At 57.7% G+C, this 22,317-nt stretch overlaps 1 protein-coding gene across 1 annotated transcript in view; it reads left to right on the forward strand.

Annotated features, from left to right (window-relative positions):
* OTOG (otogelin) overlaps nt 1-12,253 on the forward strand; it is an 85,810-nt gene extending 73,557 nt beyond the window's left edge. Inside the window, exons 44-54 of the mRNA XM_004621665.2 lie at nt 129-236; nt 1,087-1,188; nt 4,671-4,769; nt 5,711-5,751; nt 6,713-6,788; nt 6,901-7,079; nt 7,739-7,843; nt 7,995-8,114; nt 9,281-9,326; nt 11,879-11,958; nt 12,053-12,253. Of these exons, the coding sequence (XP_004621722.2) occupies nt 129-236; nt 1,087-1,188; nt 4,671-4,769; nt 5,711-5,751; nt 6,713-6,788; nt 6,901-7,079; nt 7,739-7,843; nt 7,995-8,114; nt 9,281-9,326; nt 11,879-11,958; nt 12,053-12,253 (1,157 nt within the window). The remainder of the gene's footprint in view (nt 1-128; nt 237-1,086; nt 1,189-4,670; nt 4,770-5,710; nt 5,752-6,712; nt 6,789-6,900; nt 7,080-7,738; nt 7,844-7,994; nt 8,115-9,280; nt 9,327-11,878; nt 11,959-12,052) is intronic.
* Nucleotides 12,254-22,317: the final 10,064 nt, after the last annotated feature.

Below are 22,317 nucleotides of genomic sequence, written 5' to 3' on the forward strand. Positions count from 1 at the left end.
TGTGGAGCGGCCGGCACAGCTGTTGAGGGGTTCCCCGGGGAGGAGAAGGCAGAGTTAGGGGCCCTCCCCACCCACCACGTGGCCTGGAAGGGCCCGTCCCCAGCACCCTGCCTCTGTCTGCTCCCCAGAGTGTGACCCGGACCTGTGTGAGGCAGAGTCTCTCCCCAGCTGCCGCCCGGACCAGACCCTGATCGTTGGCCGTCTGGGGGACTCATGCTGTGACTCCTACTTCTGTGGTGGGTGCAGGGCCCTCCCCACGGTCACGCCTGGGGCCTGGAGGAAAGGGGGCGTCTCTGGTCAGGGTGGGACAAGAGAAAGAGGAAGTCCCAACAGCCATCCCAAAGGAAGCAGAGAGGGAAGAAGGATTGGGCTGTCAGCCCCGGGGATGGAGCAGAAGGAAGTGGGGACCAAGCAGAGGAAGTGGGGGGCCAAGCAGGAGAAGTGGGGATGGATCAGGAGGATGTGGGGGATAGAGGAAGAGGAAGTGTGGACCGAGCAGGAAGAAGTGGGGGACCAAGTAGGAGGAAGTGGGGATGGAGGAGGAGGAAGTGGGGATGAAGCAAGAGGAAGTGGGTGATTGAGCAGGAAGAAGTGGGGGACCAAGTAGGAGGAAGTGGGAACCAAGCAGGAGGAAGTGTGGATGGAGCAGGAGGATGTGGGGGATGGAGGAGGAGGAAGTGTGCACCAAGCAGGAAGAAATGGGGGACCATGTAGGAGGAAGTGGGGACCGAGCAGGAGGAAGTGGGAACCAAGCAGAAGTGAGGACTGAGCATGAGGAAGTGGGGATGAAGCAAGAGGAAGTGGAGACCAAGCAGGAAGTGGGGACCAAGCAGGAGGAAGTGGGGACTGAGCAGGAGGAAGTGGGATGCTCACTGAGTGGAAGCTCAGAGGTGACAACAGCCAGAGGGAACTCACAGATTCTGACTCTGCACAGGTCACTGGGGACCACAAAATGCAGTTACAATCTGGCTCTTGTCACCTCTGAGTTTTAGGTGCCCCCCACGTCCCAGCAAGCTGCTCTGTACCCAGCCCCTTGGAAGGGGACTGTGCTGTGTGACACCCCTCCCCTCATCCTCTACCCCTCAGCCTGCGGCGACTGTCCGGACCCGATCCCTGAGTGTCAGGAGGGGGAGGCGCTCACAGTGGACAGGAACACCACTGAGCTCTGCTGCCCTTTGTACCAGTGCGGTGAGTCCTGGGGGCGTCACAACTGGGGGGACAGGGGACACTAGGACACCCTTGGTGAGCTCTGAAGCCAGCAACAACTGCCATGAAGCTTTGGAGTGGCCCAAGCATCTGAGCCTCACCCCGGGATCCCCGCAGAGGAAAGCCTCAGAGCCATCTCTCAGCACCCACATTTGGCCCCAAATCTGATTCCATCTGCATTGCAGCAAAAATGCAAGATTCTTTGTCTTGTTTGTATCTTTTTTGTTTGTTTGTTTATTTGGGGACCACATTGTGGTCCTCAGGGCTTACTCCTGACTCTGTGCTCAGGGATCACTCATGGCGGGGCTCAGGGGACTGTATGAAACCCAGATCAGCGGCATAAAAGGCAAATGCCCTTCCCGCTCGCTGTCCTATGCTTCCGCCCCGGGAGTCCCTCTTTCCTAGAGCCCAGAGCATCCCGCTGTGTATCTGGCCCGGCTTCTTGATCCATCGCTTCCTGCTTCACACGGGGCTGCAGTGAGCCCAGGGTGTCAGTGCCTTTTTGAGTTTGTGCTTTCGCACCCTTGGGAGAGCTGCCAGAGGTAGGGGCCGCTGGGGTGCATGGGAGCCCGAGTGTTGATGCTTTGAGAAGTCTTGCTGCCTTTTCCCAAGAGAGGCCACACCAGGTTGCTGTCCCACAAAGCTCATCTGAGCAGAGGGTCAGCATCCTCCTCCCTCCTCCTGGCTCTACCTCTGGCCTCAGACTCCTCGCGTTTCTGGGAGACGACCCGCTGGGAGTGAGGATGGAGGGTGGCCCTGGTCAGTTACGGCTTTGGGTCCCTGGGTGCCTGGGGCACGGCAGCAGCCCATCCCAGCTCCTCTCACCTTAACGGTGACCAATGCATGTGGCTGAAGGGGCGCTGGTGGGAGATTAGTGACAAGATGTTGGAGGACCTAATTGTCATTAGCCTCATGGTAGGTGCCCAGGGTCGGGGGTGGGCCAGGGGGACATTAGCTTCTCACCTTTGCCCCACCGTGTCTTCCTTCTGCCTTCAGCACTCAAAGCACGATTCACTTCTCCTAGGAAAGCGGGGATCCAGTCAGTGTGAGAAATGAAACACTCCCTTCCTACCCGCCGACAGCCCACTCGCAGCACTCCAGCACGCATCCCTCCCGCTGTGCTCTCTGCCCTTTTGTGAATGTGTCTTGCCCAAATGTCCTACCGGTCACGGTCATTTTAAGCAGCTCTGAAAATGGCATCTTTCACCTGTGCACGCTGCAAATTGCGCATGCAAGCTGCCAGTTCCTGATTCTCCTGGTGCCCCTAATGCCAGATCTGACCCAGGACTGCATGTTAACATCTGCCTGAAAGAGCCTCTAGTCTAGCACAAGCCCTTTTTTTCTAGAGGACACAGAATTGCTGGTGTCTGGGCTCTGGTCTTGCAGAAAGCCCCTCCTTCTGGGCTCAACCCGCTGTTTCCCCTGGGAGCTCTTTGCTCCTCTGCCTTAAGACTTGGTGGGCTCAAGTGCCACAATTTGTTTGGTTTGATGGTGTTGGGAGAGGGGGGGTGGGGGGAGGGTAGGCCCCACCTGGCAGTGCATAGGGATTACTCCGGGCTCTGTGCTCAGGGATGGATCACGCCTGGCAGTTGTTGGGGGAAGTTTCTATGTGCTGCCAGCCTTCACTGCTGTATTATCTCTCACGCTCAAGTCACCTAGCAGTACTCAGGAGACCAGATATGGCACCAGGGAATGAGCCTGGGTTGGCCACATGCAAGGCAAATGCTCTACCCACTGTACTCTCCAGCCCCTAGTCACACAATTTATTTTTATTTTATTTTATTTTTTTTATTAATGAGTCACCGTGAGGCTACAGTTACAGATTTTTGTGCTTGTGTTACAGTCATAAGATGCCCGAGTACCCATCCCTCCACCAGTGCCCATCCTCCTCCACTGATGGCCCCAGCATCCCTCCCACTCCCCCTATCCCGCCCCCCCCCCACCCCACCCCGCCTCTGTGGCAGGGCATTCCCTTTTGTTCTCTCTCTCCTTTTGGGTGTTGTGGTTTGCAATGGAGTTACTGGGTGGATATCATGTTTAATCTATAGTCTGCTTTCAACCCGCCTCTCCCATCCCAAGCGGATCCTCCACCACACTTTATCTGGTGTTCCCTTCTCTATCTGAGCTGCTTTTTCCCCCACGTGAGGCTGGCTTCCAAGTCATGGAGCCAACCTCCTGGACTTATTGCTACTATTCTTGGGTGTTAGTCTCCCATTCTGTTGTTTTATATTCCACAGATGAGTGCAATCTTTCTATGTCTGTCTCTCTCTTTATGACTCATTTCACTTAGCATGATACTTTCCATGTTGATCCACTTACATGCAAAGTTCATGAATTCATCTTTTCTGACAGCTGCATAGTATTCCATTGTGTAGATGTACCAAAGTTTCTTTAGCCAGTCATCTGTTCTAGGGCACTCGGGTTTTTTCCGGATTCTGGCTATTGTAAACAGTGCTGTGATGAACATACAAGTGCAGATGTCATTTTGACTATACTTTTTTGCCTCTTCGAGATTTATTCCCAGAAGTGGTATTGCTGGATCAAATGGTAGCTCAATTTCTAACTTTTTGAGAAGTGACCATATTGTTTTCCAAAAGGGCTGAACCAGTCAGCATTCCCACTAGCAGTGTAGGAGGGTCCCTTTTTCCCACATCCTCTCCAACAGTGGATGCTTTTGTTCTTTTGGATGTAGTCACACAATTTTTGATGAGAGTATGAGCTTCCTCACCCAACACCTCAGGGAGATACGTTCTGGCTGGTGGAGCCACCACAGCTGATGCCAAGAATGGTCCTGGATTAGGCCTCGCCGCCCTTTATTTTTCTTCCTTCTACCTCACGGTCTCCCGTGACGTGGACAGAATTCAATCGCCCTGCTTCCCCTCCACCTCAGAATTTTGGAAAACGCCCAACTGCAATCCTTACCCAGGCCAATATATCTTTGTAAATCAATAAGACAACCAAACACATCTCCCAACCCTTCCCTTGGGGCCAATCCTCTCTGGTCCTCACCAGAGTCATGCCCCGGGACTCCCTTAGCCAGGCCGAGAGAGAACCCTGCAGATGAGAATGGCCAAAGAGCCCCAAACAAAGAGGGACAGGAAGGGGAAAGTGGGCGCCCAAGGCAGGGCAGGGCAGGGCAGGGCTGGGCAGGCCGCCCCAGGGACACAGCGGATTCCCAGCTGGTGGAAGTGGTTCTAGAGAGAAGTGCTTCCCTCTGACCTTGTGCCTTATCGGCCTCCAAACCCAGCTGACCAGTGGGTGAGGGGGGCCCAGTGTACTGACTGGATCTCCTTCCATGGGTCACTCTGGGGGTCCAGTGGATCCCAGCCCTGGACGGGGCCTGAGACCTGTGGGGGACCCAAGGAGGCTGGAGGAGATTCTCCCTCCTCAGCCCACGTTGCGTGTGGAAGCAAGTGCCCTGAGGTGCGAGACTGAGGGTGGTGCCCCTGCCTCCTCCCCCACAGTGTGTGAGAGCTTCCGCTGCCCCCAGGTGGACTGTGGCATGGGCACCGCCCTGGTGGAGGTGTGGAGCCCAGACCGCTGCTGCCCCTACAAGTCCTGCGGTAAGTCTCCTCTCAAGGATGCCCACCTCACCCCCCACCACGCCAAGGCCAAGATTCAGAGCCCGCTTGGTGTAGACCCAGACCCTGGCCTTGTTAACTTGGCATAGGTCTTCCTCCATCCCGCACCCACGGACGCTCCTTCCTGGGATAAAATGCAGGGAAGAGCAAATTCCAGAAGGCACTTTCACGTCTCCGAGAGTGTCTACAGCACAATACTGTGACCTGTGAAGCCAATTTTTGTTTAAAATTCACTACCAGCTTTTTGGGGAGCAGTAAGGGTGAGCTTGTGGTGTGTATGTGGGGGTATCCTCAATCAGTGAGGAGCACCAGTGGGCTTTAGATTAAAATGAGAGAGTTTAGCAGCTATGTAGCAGCTAAATAAACCCAGGCCTGATTTGCCTCCTGCAGGGCCCCTGAGTACAAGCGTCCTGTCCCGTGGGCCGGGATCAGAATCTTTCCCTTCAGGCATTGCTCCCTTGGAGCTGAGTAAAACAGGGCCGAGAGCAGGAGCTGCAGGTGTTCAGGAGTGAGGGGCAGGGATTTCCACTCCCATGGCCCCTCTGGCCCTGAGCTCACCCCTCTGACCTGAACCCAGAGCATCGGGGGGCGTCTCAAGGGGTCTGCGAACTGGAGCGGCTCTGGGCCCAGGCTTGGAGCAGTAACATGGGGCTTGCTGGAACTCGGATTTGGGAAAGGCCATTGGCCAGATGTCGGCCTGTTCTAGAATACTCTAGATGCTGCGCGAGTGACTAGGGAACCTGCCCGATGCTGGGTTGGCCCCCCTCCCCCCCAGCCATGGAGCTCAGGGGCTGCACCCGTCACTGTCCCAGCTGCCCAGTGGGGGCTCTGCCTGCTGGGAGGTATGCAGGGACCCCGGGGGACTTCCACCTGGACACTGCTGATGAAATGGGTATTGGCCCTTCCTGTTTTTTTTTTTCCAGAATGTGACTGTGACACAATCCCAGTTCCCCGGTGCCACCTGGTATGGAGACCCCCCACCCTCTCCGGCCTGCCCCCTCCTTTTTTCCTTTCTTCTCTATTCCTTCTGTGGAGACCCCGTTCCTGCCCTCTCAGGCAAAACACCCCAGATGCACTTTAGCATCCTTGCCCCAAGCGCTGCTGGCTGGGCACCGTGTCTTCCCAGGAAAGCGGGCATAATGGTACTTCTAGTTAGGAGGATGGAGCAGTGGGATGGGCGGTCTGGGAGATGCCTTAAAGGGCGGCAGCGCATGCCCTGCAGGTGGGAGCCCCAGGTTGCATTCTCGGCCCGCACGGTCCCCAAGCACAGCATCCAAGTGCTTCCGCGTTTGGCCCAGGGTGGTGGAGGTCCACGATGAAGACGACACTCAGGCCAGAACAGACCTTGATTGCTAGCTGGGCGAGGACCCTCCAGAGTTCCTGTCGCTTCTCACCCTCACTGTCACAGCCACCCAAGGGAGCTGCCGCTTTGGGTGTCTCAGTTTCACCCACAAGGCGACTAACAGGGCGAGAAGTGGGTCAGTCAGCGGGCAGGAGTAGAAGCGGCACTTACTCCAGAGCGGCTGCAGGGTCCTGGGGGACAGTGGAAACCCTTTAAAAACCGTGACCTCGCGTTTAAAGTGATTAATTGATTGCCATTTTCTGGACTTGACATCCTCACATTTTGCCCTCTTTCTCACCCCTCCTCTGCCCCCTCCAACTGGTAAAGAGGGGTCTTGGGGTGGCGGGCAGGGGAGGGGCTCAGTCAGCAGACACAGGGTCCCTTAACTGATGGAGTCAGCAGGTGTGCAAAATGGAAGGAGAGCTCGGACCTCGGGAGAGCCGCAGAATTTTTTTGGAGGGGGTGGGGGAGTTGCCACCCAGCAGGAGGGTGCCAAGGATTGCCCCCTCCCCGGGCACCCGCCCCTTCCTGTAAGGAGGCCGGATGTCCACTGCTGGCCCCCTCACCGCCCCGCCCCCCGCAGTGGGAGAAGTCGCAGCTGGACGAGGCGTTCCTGCGCAGTGCCGAGAACGTGTGCGGCTGTGCCAAGTACGAGTGCGGTGAGTGAGCGCGCGCGCGTGCGCGGGGGAGGCCGCGGGGCGGGCAGCGCCGGCAGCGCGGGCAGCAGCCAGCCGCCAGCCGAGTGACCACGGCCACGTGCTCGCCCACCAGTGAAGGCCCCCGTGTGTCTGAGCCGGGAGCTGGGCGTGATGCAGCCGGGACAGACGGTGGTGGAGCTCTCGGCCGACGGCGTGTGCCACACCTCCCGCTGCACCGACCTGCTGGACCCTCTGAGCGGCTTTTACCAGATCAATGCCACCTCCGTGCTCTGTGACGTCCGCTGTGAGGCGGTACGGGGCGTGGAGACAGAGACGGGCTGGCCAGGCTGACCCTCCCCACCCCTTCCTGGCCACCCCACCATCGTGTCCCTTCAGGCTTTCTGGACAAGTCCAGAGAGCGGGCATCAGGCCCCCCATCTCCTACGTGGGAACTGTTGAGAGCGGGCTGGGCTCGGACAATTAGGGGGCTCCAGCCGGCTGGATACCTGGCACAGGGGAACCCGAGAGGGTCCAGAGACACCTGGCACCCTCCCAGCTGTGGGTTTGTGTCACTGTCTACTGTGGAGCTTGTCACATGGCCCAGTACCTGGGACAGTGGCTGGCCTCAGCTGAGTGCACTCAAGCAGGCTGGAGTTACTCCCATTTCTCAGATGGCAAAGCTGAGGTCTGAAGGGCTCTATCCTTTGCTCCAAAGCTCCACTGGAAGTGGGGCGGCCAGCTGAAGCCTGTCTGGACCCAAAGCAGCCGCTGGAGCTTCTCTAGGGTGGGGGTGGGTGGGGGGATGGGGTGGCTATGCTTGCGGGGCTGGGGGCTGGGAGCTGCATGGAGGGAGTGGGTTGGGGGTCCCCTTCCGAGCATCTGCGGGGGTCCTCCTGGGACTGAGGTGCGGGCTGCAGAGAGGTGGGGCGGGGCCCCAAGACTGAGGCCCAGCCCACGGCCACTGCCTGCAGAACCAGGAGTACGAGCACCCGCGGGACCTGGCGGCCTGCTGCGGCGCCTGCAGGAACGTGTCCTGCCTCTTCACCTTCCCCAACGGCACCACCTCCCTGTTCCTGGTATGCTCCGGGCCGGGGCCGGGCGGTGGGAGGACCTCAGGACCCAGGCCCAAAGCCCAGCTGCCGACGGGGTGGCACCTGTCTTGGGAGGTGTGGTCCAGCCCCCCCCCCCCAACCCCCTCCAGCCTGCATGTCCCTCTGTGTCCTCCAGCCCGGGGCGTCCTGGGTCGCAGAGTGTGCCCGGCACCACTGCAGCAGCACCCCCCTGGGCGCCGTGCTGGTTCGCTCGCCCATCAGCTGCCCCCCGCTCAACGAGACCGAGTGTGCCAAGGTCGGTGCCAGGGACTGCTGCCCTCTGGCCGGGAGAGGAAGGGGCGAGGGGATGGTCCTGGGTGCAGGAGTGTGGACATGCCATCACCCCCACACCACATCTCAGCCCCCCTTCTCAGACATGCACGGTCACATGACCCAGGCGCGCGCGCATGCGTACACACACACGCCGTCAGTCACGCTCCACTTAATTCCCTCCCCACCCCCCACCCCCCCCCCCCCCACACACACACACCCCACTCACCAAGGCTCTCTGGTACACACACCCCACACAGATACACATACTCAGTGTAAGGCTGGCATGTGGGCATAGCTTGGGCCCTAGGCTCCCCCTCCCACCTCGCATGGGATGGGCTCATTGTTGAATTATGGTTCCTGAGTTTAATTTGGGCCCTATAAGGAGATCTTTAATGTTGGGGCTGGGGGTGTGTGGCTCAGTTCTAGACCATTGGCCTTGCCTGCAGGAGACCCGAGCTCCGTCCGTGGCACTGGAACGGAGGAAACCCCCTTACTAGGCCTGGGGACGTGGCCCAGGGGTAGAGCACTTTCCTTGCATGAGTGAGGTCCTGGGTTCGAGTCCTGATGCCACACGGTCCCCTGGGCACCAATAGGAGCAACTTCTGGTCAGCGCCAGGAGTAGCCCCCCCCACACCTCCACTCCCAGCACCACTGGGGATGGCCCCCCAATAAACAGGAGACGTATCAAGACAGCCGCACATCCAGCCACCGTCCCTACCATGCACACAGGACACAGAATCATGACTCACAGCCGTGCTGAGGCCACACTCAGCCCCGCCAGCACCTACAGAGGAGGGGACTCCAAGGGACAGTCGCCTCCTTTTCAGAGATTGACAAACTCAACCCAGGGGAAAGGGCACTGGCCCAAGGAGGGCACCCCAGCACTTCCCTGGCCCTCCAGGGGGATGAGGTACAAGGGGTGCAACTGTGGAGGAGGGGAGCTGCCACTGGGAAGACGGAGACCCAGAATGTCTGCCCCCGCCCTGGGTGCTCTCTAGGCCTCCTCCCTCAGACAGGGCCCTCCTCCCTCAGGCAGGAGCCTGTGGGGCAGCAGGGCCCAGGTGCCCCAGAGAGGCCAGAGCTTCTGGGTTCTTTGTGTTTCTTGCTGGCGTCTTGGCTCCAACCCACCCTCCCCCACTTTCCCTCCAGGTTGGGGGCTCGGTGGTGCCTTCCCTGGAGGGATGCTGCAGGACATGTGAGTGAGCCGTGGGGGCCGGGGCCGGGGGCTGCAGGAGCCACTCCGAGGCCGAGGTTCTCACCGGCACCTCTGCTGGTGGCCCGTGGGGATCACACACGGCCACAAGGCCCAGGCATGGATGTGGAGGTGGACGAGGCCACACTCATGGCCTGTCCCTCATAAGGGCTGAGTCTGGGCCCCACCAGACTCTCTGTCTTCTCCCCCCACCCTTACCAGAGTCCCCCCCACACACCCTCCCACGACCTCCCTGAGGTCGGGAACTCTGGGCACGAAGGGCCGCTCTGTGGGGCTCAGACGCATGGGGGTCTCTGCAGGACAGCGAGAGCTCTGTGTCCCCAGGGTCTCCCCACCCCCCACCAGCCTGATGATTGGAGCCCCCCACACGTCCCCATCCTGAACACCTTCAACGGGGGCCTCTAGGACTGGGGACTCTGTTCCTCCCCATCACACACTGTAGTGCCCCCCTGGCTGATCCCCAACCTGCAGCACGTGCTCCCAGAACGCCCTGTGTGTGCCCCTGTCACCTGCAACCCATGTCCCTCTCCCCAGGTTCCCCGGGGACCCTGTTTCCTGTGGTCCCCGTTAGCCCCGCCTCTCCTCCACGGGTTAGTGCCCACTGCCGCCCAGGTACTCCCCCCGGAAGCCCAGGGGACCGGAGAGGGGCGGCTGCGTTGCTCTTCTTGCCAGCAGTGTCCCTTCTGCTAGGCGGCCCTGGCGTGGGGTGGGCTGGGGCGGACAGTGGCCCTGCTCCCCGCGCCTGGTCATTGGGCGCCCCATGCATGCTGGCCGGCGAGCCACAACGCCCCCCCACCCGGGCTTGCATGGGTATGCTTCGGCTCTGGCTGCTCTCCTGGCACCCACCCATGCCCCGTGCCGCCACCGCTTTGCTCCTCCTTGGGCATTCAGCCAGCTTCAGTTCAGGACCCAGAGGGCCAGGGCCAGCCTGGGGTTCTCCTTCCTCCTCGGAGCAGAGCAGGGACAAACCTCCCCTGGGCGGGAGTCTCAGTCAGAGTGGGGGGAGCTGCCTACCTGGGTGGAAAACCCGAGGCCAGAGGAGGGAGTGAAGGTCATTTCCAGCTGCGCCCTGGGCTACCGAGCGTGGCGTGCTTCTGACCAGGCTTGGCCGAGCCCCCTGGTGTGCCAGCCTGCTCTCAGGACAGGCCCTCACAAGCAGGGCAGCGGGGCTGTGTATACGGCGGGCGTAGGAGCACTAAGATAAAGATACAGGGGCGGGAGAGACAGTATAGCGGGACGGGCATTTGCCCAGCACTCAGCTGACCCCAGGTTCGATCCCCAGCGCTATATTGTGTTCCCCGAGCACTGACAGAAATGATCCCTGAGCACAGAGCTGGAAGTAAGCCCTGAATACTATCAGATATGGTCCCCAAACTAAAAATAAGGCAAAGAATACAGGGTTGGGGACATAGTTCAAGCAGGAGGGCACATTCCTGGCTTGGATCAGCCCCACCATTTGATCCAAAGTCCCACATGATCCCCCTCCGCCCCCCCCCACCAGCATCACTGGGTATGGCTCTGTTGGTCCCTCTGGGCCCCAGAGGGCCGAGTACCACTGAGAGTGGCCCCTAGATGGAAAAGAAGGAGTCATACGTCGTTACAGATCCATAATTACGTAGTTACAATCCACACTGAGCTGTGAGAAGTGAATATTTGTCCGGAACGAGGCAAGAATGAACAGTGCAGGGGCTGGAGCGATAGCACAGTGGGGAGGGCATTTGCCTTGCACACGGTTGACCCAGGTTCGATCCCCGGCATCCTATATGGTCCCCTCAAGCACTGCCAGGAATAATTCCTGAGTGCAGAGCCAGGAGTAGTAACCCCTGAGCATTGCCGGGTATGACCAAAAAGATAAAAAAAAAAAAAAAAAGAAAGAAAGAAAAAAGAATGAACAGTGCAAAAGAATGAACAGTGTAGAGGGTTGGGTGATGGGGCCCTGCTGCCAGCGGGGGAAGGAGCAGAGAGAGAGTACGATTGGGGGTGGGGGCGGGGTAGTAGGGGGCTGCCATTTCTGGGAGATGTTGGAGCAAACAAACAGGAGTGAGGGGGTGACTGAGCACCCCTAGGGGTGCTGTAGGAGGGTGGCCTGGGCACAGCACAGCAGGCCTGTCTCGGGAAGGTGGGCGCCTACCCAGGGTCCCTGCTGGGTCTGAATCCCTGGGAGGAAGCCAGGGGCTCTGGACCCGGCTTCCCGTAAGCTTAGACACACACAGAACCTCCGCACTGGGGCTGTCTCGGGGCACAGGGAGTGGCAGCTCAGACGGGGCAGACACCCGGGGCTAGAGATACGTAAACCTCAGGGCTGGAGGGGAGAGGAACCTGCCGTGTCCCCCAGCCTCAACCAGGGCCCCCCCCATGCCATCCTCGGCAGCCCTGTCTGTCTCCCCCACCTCCTTCCGGGGCCGGGGCACTAATGCTGGTAGCGGCTGCCCAGCATGGCACTAACTGCACCATCCTGATCCCCCACCCCGCCCCCAGCCCCCAGGGGCCCCACTCAGCTGCCAGCCCTCACCATTTCCCCCCCTCCCCCCCAGGCAAAGAGGACGGACGCTCTTGCAAGAAGGTGACCATCCGCATGACCATCCGCAAGAACGACTGCAGGAGCAACACTCCCGTGGGTGGCGGGGGGGAGGAGGGGAGGCGAGGGGGGTGGAGGGGGGTTGGGGTGGGGGGAGGGCAGAGGCTGACCACAGGCCTGCCGCCCCCAGGTGAACCTTGTGTCCTGTGACGGGAGGTGCCCATCCGCCAGCATCTACAACTACAACGTCAACAGCTATGCCCGCTTCTGCAAGTGCTGCCGCGAGGTGGGGCTGCAGCGACGGGCCGTGCAGCTCTTCTGTGCCACCAACGCCACCTGGGTGCCCTACACGGTGCAGGAGCCCACCGACTGCGCCTGCCAGTGGTCCTGAGGCCCGGGACCCGAGGCTGAGGCACTGTCTCTGCCACCCCCGCTCTCCGCTTGCAGCTGGCCCACCCTTGCCTGTGCAGGAGAGGGGCGTGAAGGGTGTGGGGAGGGGGGACAGACGTGCTGAGCACACCGAGAGACGGGCGTGCCCCTCCCCCCCCCCCCCTGCCTGTCCCTCGCCACACTCCCAGCATGCCCCTCCTGCTTCCTCTCTTCCCCCCTTCTCCAAGCATGGGGAAAATGCCACCGCTGAGGAGGAACCTGGGGATTCGTCTCTGTCCTGGGCGTGGAGTCTGGAATGGACGGGGCGGTCCAGGGCAGTGACCATCACTCTGGGGGCTTTCCTGGGGCGCCAGCCCGGGGCTCCCCAATGCCAAGCGTAGAGCCAGCAGGCAACCCTTCTCACTCTGGCCACGGCAGAACCAGACGACGGAAAGAGAGGGAGGGGCTTCTCGAGCAGCCTGTGGTCTTGAGTCAGGCTGCTGGGGAGACCGCCCCAAAGCTGAGAGGCGTGTCCCCCACCCCAGGTCCTCTCAGTGCCCACCCTGAGTAAGGTCAAACCCATCCAGAGGCTGAGGAGGGGGGCTCGGTGAGCTTCTGGTCCCCATGGGTGCCTGGCTGTGCCCTTCTTGAAACTGCCATCTGGGAAGGGTGTTACAAGGTCCTGCCCGTGCCTGCTGCACGCCTGCCCCCACCTATCTCCCCGACCCCCAAAGCTGATTCACATGAGGTGGGGCATCCCTCAGCATCCTGGGTGGTTCAAGGTGCCCCTTCAACCTGGCCTGACTGTGGGTCTTTCTTTACTCCAGGAGTGTGCCAGAGATGGTCTCTGGAGTGGGGAGTAAGCTGGGGGTTGGGGACAGCGGGAGGGTCAGGCCATTCCTGGACCGCTGTGTGTGGCACACTAGCAAGAGAGTCTGTCCGCAGGGAACGCATGTCCTGGGCCTCTTGCAGCTCCGAGACTTGGAGATTAGACATCCTTGTCTGAACTTTCCAAACACCAAGCCGGGGACCCCCCGGTGGCCCCACTCTGCAGATCCCTGAACCCTTCGCTCTCCTGTTTGACTGCAGATGTGCGTCTTGCCCCTCGGGCCAGGGTCCCTGCTGTGCCTACAGCCTCCTGGTGCCTCTCTCTGCCTTCTGTGCATGCATCCAATAAAGCAGGAAGCACCAGACCTCTGAGCGTTTCTGATGGGCTCAGACGTGCTCGCATCTGTATCTCAAGGAGTTTCAGCTGGGAAGAGGTGACTTGATTTTATAGCCCTTGAGGTCAACCCAGCTTCTGCCCCACCCCTGCCCGGTACTGTGCCCCCCACCCCAGAGAAGGTCTGAAGTGGGGTCTGGTGGAGGAGAATGGCTTCCAGGGCAAGGAGTGAGGAGAAGAGGTCTTGGAAGCTGGTGCCCCAGTGAGGGGCCTGAGGAGTGGTCCAGCCTTGGGGGAGTCAGGACAGATGCTGCTGAGAATTAGATGGGATTGGCTCTGAGAGTAGAGTATAGCAACACCGGCCTCTCAGTGTTTTCTATATTTTTATTTTATTGCTTTTTTGGGTCACACCTGGCGATGCACAGGGGTTACTCCTGGCTCTGCACTCAGGAATTACCCCTGGCCATGCTCAGGGGACCATATGGGATGCTGGGATTTGAACCCGGGTTGGCCGCGTGCAAGGCAAACGCCCTACCCGCTGTGCTATCTCTCCAGCCCCAGTGTTTTCTATATTTGTCTTCATGATGCTCTTCTAGAACTCACTGCATTTTTGCAGCTGCTATTGACCGTGCTGGAAGTAAGGAGAATCCAGGAATCTGGTTGTTAGTGACCTTTCAACTTTGTCCTTCCTTGCATACCTCTGGCCCTGGGTTCAATCTCTACCACTTAAAAGAAAAGGCACCAGAATTTTAAGGGACTATTGGCACATTCAAGGGGAAATGGAAGGTGATTCCCTGGGCTGTCCTACGTGAGGCCTCAGGAGGTACCCACCAATAAGAGGGGGTCACCCCTAGGGCTTGAGTCAGTGCTTAGGGTGCAAGAACTTGGCCCTGGTGAGTGGTCTGGGAATGCTGCAGCCCTCTGAAGCTATTGCTGGGGAATTACTTTCATAATTAAGGGCCTTCCCTCTTGGTTCATTTTATGAGCATGAACTCCTGGGACTATTCTAAATGAAAAGGGAGCTTGACAGCCTTTTAAGCAGCACACTTCTATTTCAAAGAAAAATCAGAGTGATCAGAGGATGATCCAGTAAGATTGTGTCTGCCTGCTTATGAAATGGGCAGACTAACTTGTGGGATGCAGGTAAGGCAGCAACTAGAGGGACATTTATAGCCTTAAATTCCGATTTCAGCTAGAGTGAGGGTGGGCAAGATTTCCACATGGACTGATCATTGCTGATGACCAAAGGCTGCACTCGGTGGATTCCTTAGCCACCACACACTCTCTGAGTCACCCACCAATAACGTCCAGAGACAGTTTCAGATCCTGGGCTCAAGAGGACCTGATCTTAGACACATCGGTAAGGAGAGGTAATTTAAAATGCTGATTCTATGGTACAAGATGTTTCGATGAACCATATAATGGCTCTTCGGTCATTGCTGGAACCCCAAAGATCCCAGCTGTTCCTCTCTCACCCACTGCCGTGCCCAGACATTTCCACCCATGGGCAAGCAGGCAGCTTTGGCACTGAGCCCCCCTCCTCAGCTGTTGGAGAAATAGGCAGAGGTGCAGGCCAGAAGGCCTCTCTGCAGTTTGGACGGGTGACCCCGGGCTTACCAATGCCTGCCCCACCTCCTCTTGATTGTTGGTGACCAGCCTTCTTGGCTGGATGCCTCGTGCCTCCTGGTGTGCCTCAGGTGGTCTGTTCCACCCTACCACCACCCCCAGAGTCAAAAGCCACCAGAGCCTTGTGGACCATGCTCCCAACCTCACATTCACGCTCCCCAGATCCCTCCTGTCTGGCCTGAAGCCAACCTCCTATGCCTTCCTTTCCAGGCCACTATGGAGACACACACACACACACACACACACACACACACACAAACACACACACACACACACACACACCCCATGCATGCATGTAAGCATAACTTCATCAGTCTCATCCCCTTGAAAGAAACCAGGACTGAGGAGGGGCCCTCGGGCTGTGCAGGAGCAGCATTGGTCCTGGAACACATTTCAGGGGTCCTAAGAGCTGCTGCTCTGTACAAAAGCTTGAGGCTGAGGGCCGGAGAGATAATGCAGTGGGTATAGTACTGGCCTTCCAGACAGCTGAGCCAAATTTGATCCCCAGCATCCCCTATGGTCCCTGAGCACTGCCTTGAGGGATCTCTGAGCACAGAGCAAGGTGTGGCCCAAACCCTGCCTCCCCCACCAAAGGGCAAAAAAGGTGTGAAGTTGGGTCTGAGACCTCAACAGGCTAGAGCTCATGCTTTGCATGCGGGTGGCGGGGCTGGACCCTGACACCCAGTGGAGCGTGACACCCACACTGCCAGGTGTGGCCTCCCTTCAGAAAATATGAGGTGACCCCCCAGAGCTGACTCCGGGCACTTGGTGGCATCTTTCCAGTCCCCTGTCTGCTTCCTCCCTCCCCTCTGCGTCTGACAGAGCTTGGGAGCACTCCAGAGACCACACAGCACACAGAGAAGGGGACAGAAGCGGGGGCTCCAGACACGCAGCCACCTGAACGTTCCCCGAGGAATGACAGTCCCTGCTGGGACTCCCTGTGTCAGCTTTGCAAACATGAGGGGTTCTGAGCCCCAGAACCATCCCATTTTCCGTGCTTGAGGCTCAGGTTCCCGCCCTGATTTTCTGGGCTTAATCTCTTCCTGTGGAAATCAATAAGGACATTGTGATGGAGTGATTCACGTTCAAGGTCAGGCCAGAGCAAATTGGAGGCGACATGCTGATTTTGCTGCCAGGCAGAGCCAATCCTGCTCCCCCCGGGCCCCTTAACCCTTTCCTCGCCGCGCCCGGGGGGGCCCCTGGCCCCTCCCTGTCTGCTCGCCCACCCGTCACCCTGCCTTTGCGTTCATTTCTCAAGGCCTTGGAAGCTCACGTACTTGTCATGGCTATTGGAGAAAAGAGGCAGGTGGCAGTCAAGCCTGGACCTGAGCCCGAACATCTTCAGCCCTTTCCAAGGGCTGGGCTGGGCTGACTGTCTTGCAGAGTTTGCCTGCTTCCGACCAGGTCTCATCTTCCCTGCTTTCCTTGAGGAAAAGGAAATTTGTCCTCAATTTGTCCCACTTGGGGAGAAAGCGGAGAGAGGTGATCAAGCTCTTGCACTGATGTTTTTGTTTTTGTTTTGGGAACACACCAGGCAATGCCCGGGGGTTAATCCTGGCTCTGCACTCAGATATCACTCCCAGTGGCTCCAGGAATCATAAGGGATGCCAGGGATAGAACCCAGGTTGGCTGCGTGCAAGGCAAGTGCCCTACCGGCTGTGCTATCGCTCCAGCTCATCTTGCATTTATATTTTTATGCCTCATAAGTTTGATCTTTTCTGTAACTCAAACATGCTGGAGGTTTCTTTTCACCCTCCTAAAAATCAGACCCAAGCAGGTGTATTGAGGAGCCTGCCCGTTCCATCTGGAAGGTCTACTGTCTTCAGCACCTGCTTTCCAAGGACCCAGGCACGTGGCGCTCAGTAGGCTGCCTGGAGCACACACTGGGGTTTAGGGGAACCCTGCAGTAGGACTGAAATCCACTCCCAGCTCACTGGTCCAGCGCCTTTGTGAGCAGCCCTAGCTGCAAGGGTGGCTGGGAAATGTAGTTCAGCTGCATGCACAGGCAGAAGTGCTCGGGATGGGAGCGTGGGTGGACTGCACCTTCCCGGTTCACGTTCGAAGTCAGGCCAGAGCAAGGTCAGGAAGAGGAGATGGCGCAGCCAACTCAGAAATTCCACAGACAGGAACAGAAGAAAGGGCACGCAGTGCAGGGAAGGCTTGTCTGTGGGCTCTTCTCAGAATAGGCAGCAGCTTGATCGTGTGCCCTGGGAGAAGTCACTGGAGAGGGGGTTTATTATTATTATTATTATTACTATTATTACTATCATTATTAAAATCACCATGGATACAGTTACAATGTTTTCATGAGTTTCAGTCATACAATGATCCCTCCACCAGTGCACATCTCCCATCACCAATGTCCCCAGTATCCCTCCCATCACCCCAGTGCTTGCCTCTATGGAAGGTATTTTCCTATTTACTTTCTCTACTTGGCGCAGGCGTCCTACCATGGAGCAATCTTCATGGCCCTTGTCTCTCCTGTCCTCGGGTGTTGGTCTCATACTCCATTATTTTATACCCCACAAATGAATGCAGTCATTCTCTATCTGTCCCTCTCCTTCTGACTCATTTCACTCAGCATGATTCTCCATGTCCAGCCACTTCTAAGCAAATTTCATGGCTGCATCTTTGCAGAGAGGGTTTTGTGGTGGGAGATAAGGGGTCTCTGAGGACCTGTGGCTGGTCTGAGCTAAGGACAGTGGTGGGGAAAGTCAGCTTTGTTTGGCTGGCTGTACGCTAATCTTTATTTCTGTGCCTGCAGCAACCAACACCGGGTGGTAGAGAATGAGTGTGATGTGCCTTTAAACATGAAAGGGAGGAACTCAGGCAGCAAGAAGTCAAAGGGAGGAGACATGAGCAGAGCCGGGGGGCCAGATGCCCCCCGACACGCTGTGGTGGTGCCAGTTAATCCCCTACAGCAGGCAGGAGGCCTGCACAGCTGTCTCCGTGGAGTGCCACCCCACCCGGCCCTCTCCCCAGAGGTCCTGGAGATGGGGGTCTGCACGGAGGCGGGCTGGTGGAGAGCTGGGTGGGCAACTGCATGTACCTGGGGGAACTCGGGTCTCAGGACAGAGCCACTCACTAAGCTTGTTCTCAACTCCCTGGTGTCACAAAGACGTGTCCCCCCTCCTACCGCATTTCCCCACACTGGACTCAAACTCAGAGCCTCCCAATTTGAGGAGAACCCCAGGGCCCAGGAACCCAGGACGGGGCCCAGTCCTGCCTCTGTGGCCTTTCCTGTCCAGCCCTGTGCAGCTCCTGCCCTAGCCTGCAGGCCCACCTTGAGCCCCGCCTCCTCCCAGACCCTAGAACCTTCTCTTCGAACTGGAGCCACTCCTTCCCCCCACCCCGGCCCTAAGTTCTGCTTGTCTGTGTTTCTGGGGTGTCCCCAGGACAGCCAGTGTCTCTTCTCAGCTCAGGGAAGGGGGGTGCAGGCCAGGTGTCAGCATTCATTCAGGATTCACCCACATTTCATTCATGACGGGGGAGTGAAGACTCCGAGAGCTGCAGTGACGGGCTGACCTGAGCGTGGAAGAAGGAGTCAGAACTCACGCTGTGTCCGTTTCCCCCTGGCTCACACCCAGGCTGCCTTCTCTCCCTGGGAAAGTCATGGAGAGATATTGCAGGCTTAGTAGCTGATCCTGGAAGCCAGAGAGGAACCGTGGGGAGAGAGGGAGAGATGGGGGAGAGAGAGAGAGAGAGGGAGAGAGAGAGAGGGAGAGATGGGAGAGAGAGGGAGAGAGGGGGAGAGAGAGGGAAAAAGAGGGAGAGAGATAGAGAGAGAGGGAGAGAGAGGGGGAGAGAGAGGGAGAGAGAAGGAGAGAGAAAGGGAGAGGGAGAGAGAGGGAGAGAGGGAGAGGGAGAGAGGGGGAGAGGAAGAGAGGGAGAGTGGGAGAGGGAGAGAGGGAGAGGGAAACAGAGGGAGAGAGGGGGAGAGAGAGGGAGAGAGAGAGGGAGAGAGAGAGGAAGAGGGAGAGAGGGAGAGAGAGGGAAAGGGAGAGAGAGGGAGAGAGTGAGAGAGAGAAGGAGAGGGAGAGAGAGGGAGAGAGAGGGAGAGGGAGAGAGAGGGAGAGGAAGAGGGAGAGAGAGGGAGAGGGAGAGAGAGAGGGAGAGAGAGGGACAGGGAGAGAGAGAGGGAGAGGAAGAGGGAGAGAGAGAGGGAGAGGGAGAGAGAGAGGGAGAGAGAGAGGGAGAGAGAAAGAGTTCTAATCTGGCGATAGCCATCAGCCAGAGGATGTGGCAAACGCTGGGCCTCAGGCAGGGGCTTCTGCATCCCGGGTTGGCACATGGGCACTGAGTGAGATCATGGGTGAGGACAGGAGGGGGAACAACTGCAGGAGCTGAGGCCATGTGTGAGGCCCTGTGAGGCCGGGCCAGGGTCGCACAGCCCAGCTGGCCCAGGGCAGGAGTCAAGGTCCTGCCAGTTCCAGGCCCGGCACCAGCGGGACCTCCCGGGCTCCAGGCCGGGCCTTTGCTCTGCTGGGCCCCCATCAGCTGTGCCAGCCCGCCTCTGTGCTCCCTGAGCTAGACTGTCCTTTCTCGGCTCGCTCAAGGGGATGAGGAGGCAGGATGTGTGCATGAGCCTGGATCCCGCAGCCCAGGCTCGGCCGCTGACAGGCTGTGTGGTGGGTCCTCTCCAGACCTCAGTTTCCCCATTGCTAAAAGGGAGTCTGGCAGAGAGTGGGTGAGGGTGCTTACAGAGCTGACGGGAAGTGTCGAAGGGGTCGAGTTGCCGCTGTGGATGACGTTTACACATCATCTCTCTCAAGCAAGGGGGAAACTGTTCTTCAGGAAGGGGGAAACTGATCCCAGAGATATGTGATAGCAGAGGGAGCACAAGACTCAAACCTCAGTGCTCCTTCTGTTGCCGCCACCTCCAGGGAGTCTTCCCTGAGCTCCCACCTCACAGACCAGTGAGCCACCCGCTGGTCTTTCCAGGAACCTCAAGCCCAGCTCTCTGGAATGGACCCAGCCTCTTCCTCCTCCTCCTCCTCCAGCTTCTCCCACAGTAGCAATCACAAGGTGAGGGTCTCTGCAAAGCACTGTTCCTCGGGGGTCCAGCTGAACTGGGTGGCGTCCGCTCTCGGGACAGAGGGGAGAGAGAAGAAGGCAGAGAGGGAAGGGTTAAAGGCTCGGCAGCTGGGCCAGCAGCCTGCAGACGCCCAGCCCAGCGCGGGGAGGCCTGTGCCATTCCATTCCTTTGCAGATCAGTTACACCCAGCTGTCTCCCTCCCCACCGCCAGCGCCCCTTGGATTAGGCGGGAAAGGATCCCGGCCTGCAGCCTGCGCGCGGCCCCCTGGGGAACAGCGCCTGCAGCCCACGCCTGGGCGACAGCTGCTGAGTGTCAGGCAGGAACATAGATCAGCGGGCTCCTGGCAGAGGTGCCCCTGGGTCCCTGCTCTCAGCATGTGCAGGAGGGGCCGTCGGAGGAGGGAGGGGGCTGGGAGGGGCTGGGGAGGTGCAGGGAAGGGACTGCTCCCCCAAACATCTCGGCTCTGCGCCTCCAACCCCACCGCTAGACAAAAGGAAGGTTTCCAAAGACAGAGTCTTATAGACGCGGGGAGGGTGCAGGGCTGGGGGGCGGGGAGGGGTCTGAATGGGACCGTTGGGGGAAGAAATGACGAAGATCTTGTGATTAAAAGCATGTATAGGACGCCCCCTTGGAAAGACCTACTGTCAACAGAATGCGAGACTTGTACCCGAGAATAGTGGAGATGAGTACCACGAGGATTGCTCCACAGCTTGGAAGCCGGCCTCACATGCTGGTGGGGGGGGGGTGGGGAGTGGAGGGAAGAGGCAGCTCAGATAGAGAAGGGACCACCAAGTAAAGGATGCTGGGAGGGCACGCTTGGGATGGGAGATGTGAGCTGGAAGTAGACTATAGACCAAACATGATGGCCACTCAATACCTCCATTGCAAACCACAACACCCAAAAGGAGAGAGAGAGAACAAAAGGGAATGCGCCTGCCACAGAGGTGGGGTGAGGGGAGATGGGGTGGGGGTGGTGGGAGGGATGCTGGGACCATTGGTGGTGGAGAATGGGCACTGGTGGAGGGATGGGTACTCGATCAGTGTATGACTGAAATGTAAGCAAGGATGTTTGTAAGTCTGTAACTGTACCTCACAGTGATTCGTGTAAAAATAAATAAATATATAAAGATCTACTGTCTCAGTCATTCCACTGAGGGCTTGAACTTAAAAACGACTTTGACTTAAGTGGTTTATATCATGAAAAAATGGTGCAGGCTAGAGTTTTCTCAAAAGAAAAACAAACACTGACATGAATGTTCACAAAATGTCTAGAAAAAAAGAATTTCAGATGAAACGACAAAGGAAATTTAGAAGCAGAAAATAAGCTGTCCCTGGAATATAAACTTGTCTCTTTTTTATTTGATTTTTTTCTTCAATTTATTCAAGATTGTAGTTTTATTTTTTTAAATTTTTAAAATTTTTTATTGAATCACCATGTGAAAAGTGATGCTTTCAGGCTTAAGTCTCAGTCATACAATGATCGAACACCCATCCCTTCACCAGTGCACATGTTCCACCACCAAGAACCCCAGTATAACTCCCCTCCCGCCTCCACCCCCGCCTGTGTGGCTGATGATTTTCACTTTACTTTCTCTTTACTTTGATTACATTCAATATTTCAACATAAAACTCACTATTATTTGAAATTTTCCCCCAAAATCAGACCTGCTGAAAAGGCAGCATTTGATAATTTGTTTTCCATTGCTGAGAATGAAGAGCAAATGAGGTTTTAGATTTCTGTATTTTAGTAACTAAGTTCAGATAAATTTCTGCCAGAAATTGCATCAATGCAAGCTCATCCCAGTGTGGCCTCTGGGATCATGGGCGTTCAGCCATGGAGGGGCTGCACATGTGCGGCCGCTCCTGTCACATCTCAGCGGAGAGCGGCGCCGGTAACGCCACCCATCCCGAGATCTCCCGCATCACTGCAAATTCATACCTCTCTTTAGTGGGCCTTATAAGATGACGGTCACCATGCTGCCACCAGGGAAAGGAAAAGCCGAGAGAGAAAAACCTTTCCCCTCCTGGGACAGCATGGGGCCATAGCTTAGTTCACAGTCTAGAGGCATTTCTGCAAGAAGCTGCTGGTGCCAAAGGTAGATAGATGGCCTGTGGGATCATGGGCGTTCAGCAACGGAGGGGCCGCACATGTGCGGTCAACTTGGGTCACATCTCGGTGGAGAGCGTAAATTCATCTTGCCAATTGGCTAAATATAAGGGAACCAATCAAGTCGATGGAAGGTAGAACAGCAGGTAGCAGAG

Source organism: Sorex araneus, chromosome 6 (genome assembly GCF_027595985.1).
Source record: "Sorex araneus isolate mSorAra2 chromosome 6, mSorAra2.pri, whole genome shotgun sequence".
NCBI classification, from domain to species: domain Eukaryota; kingdom Metazoa; phylum Chordata; class Mammalia; order Eulipotyphla; family Soricidae; genus Sorex; species Sorex araneus.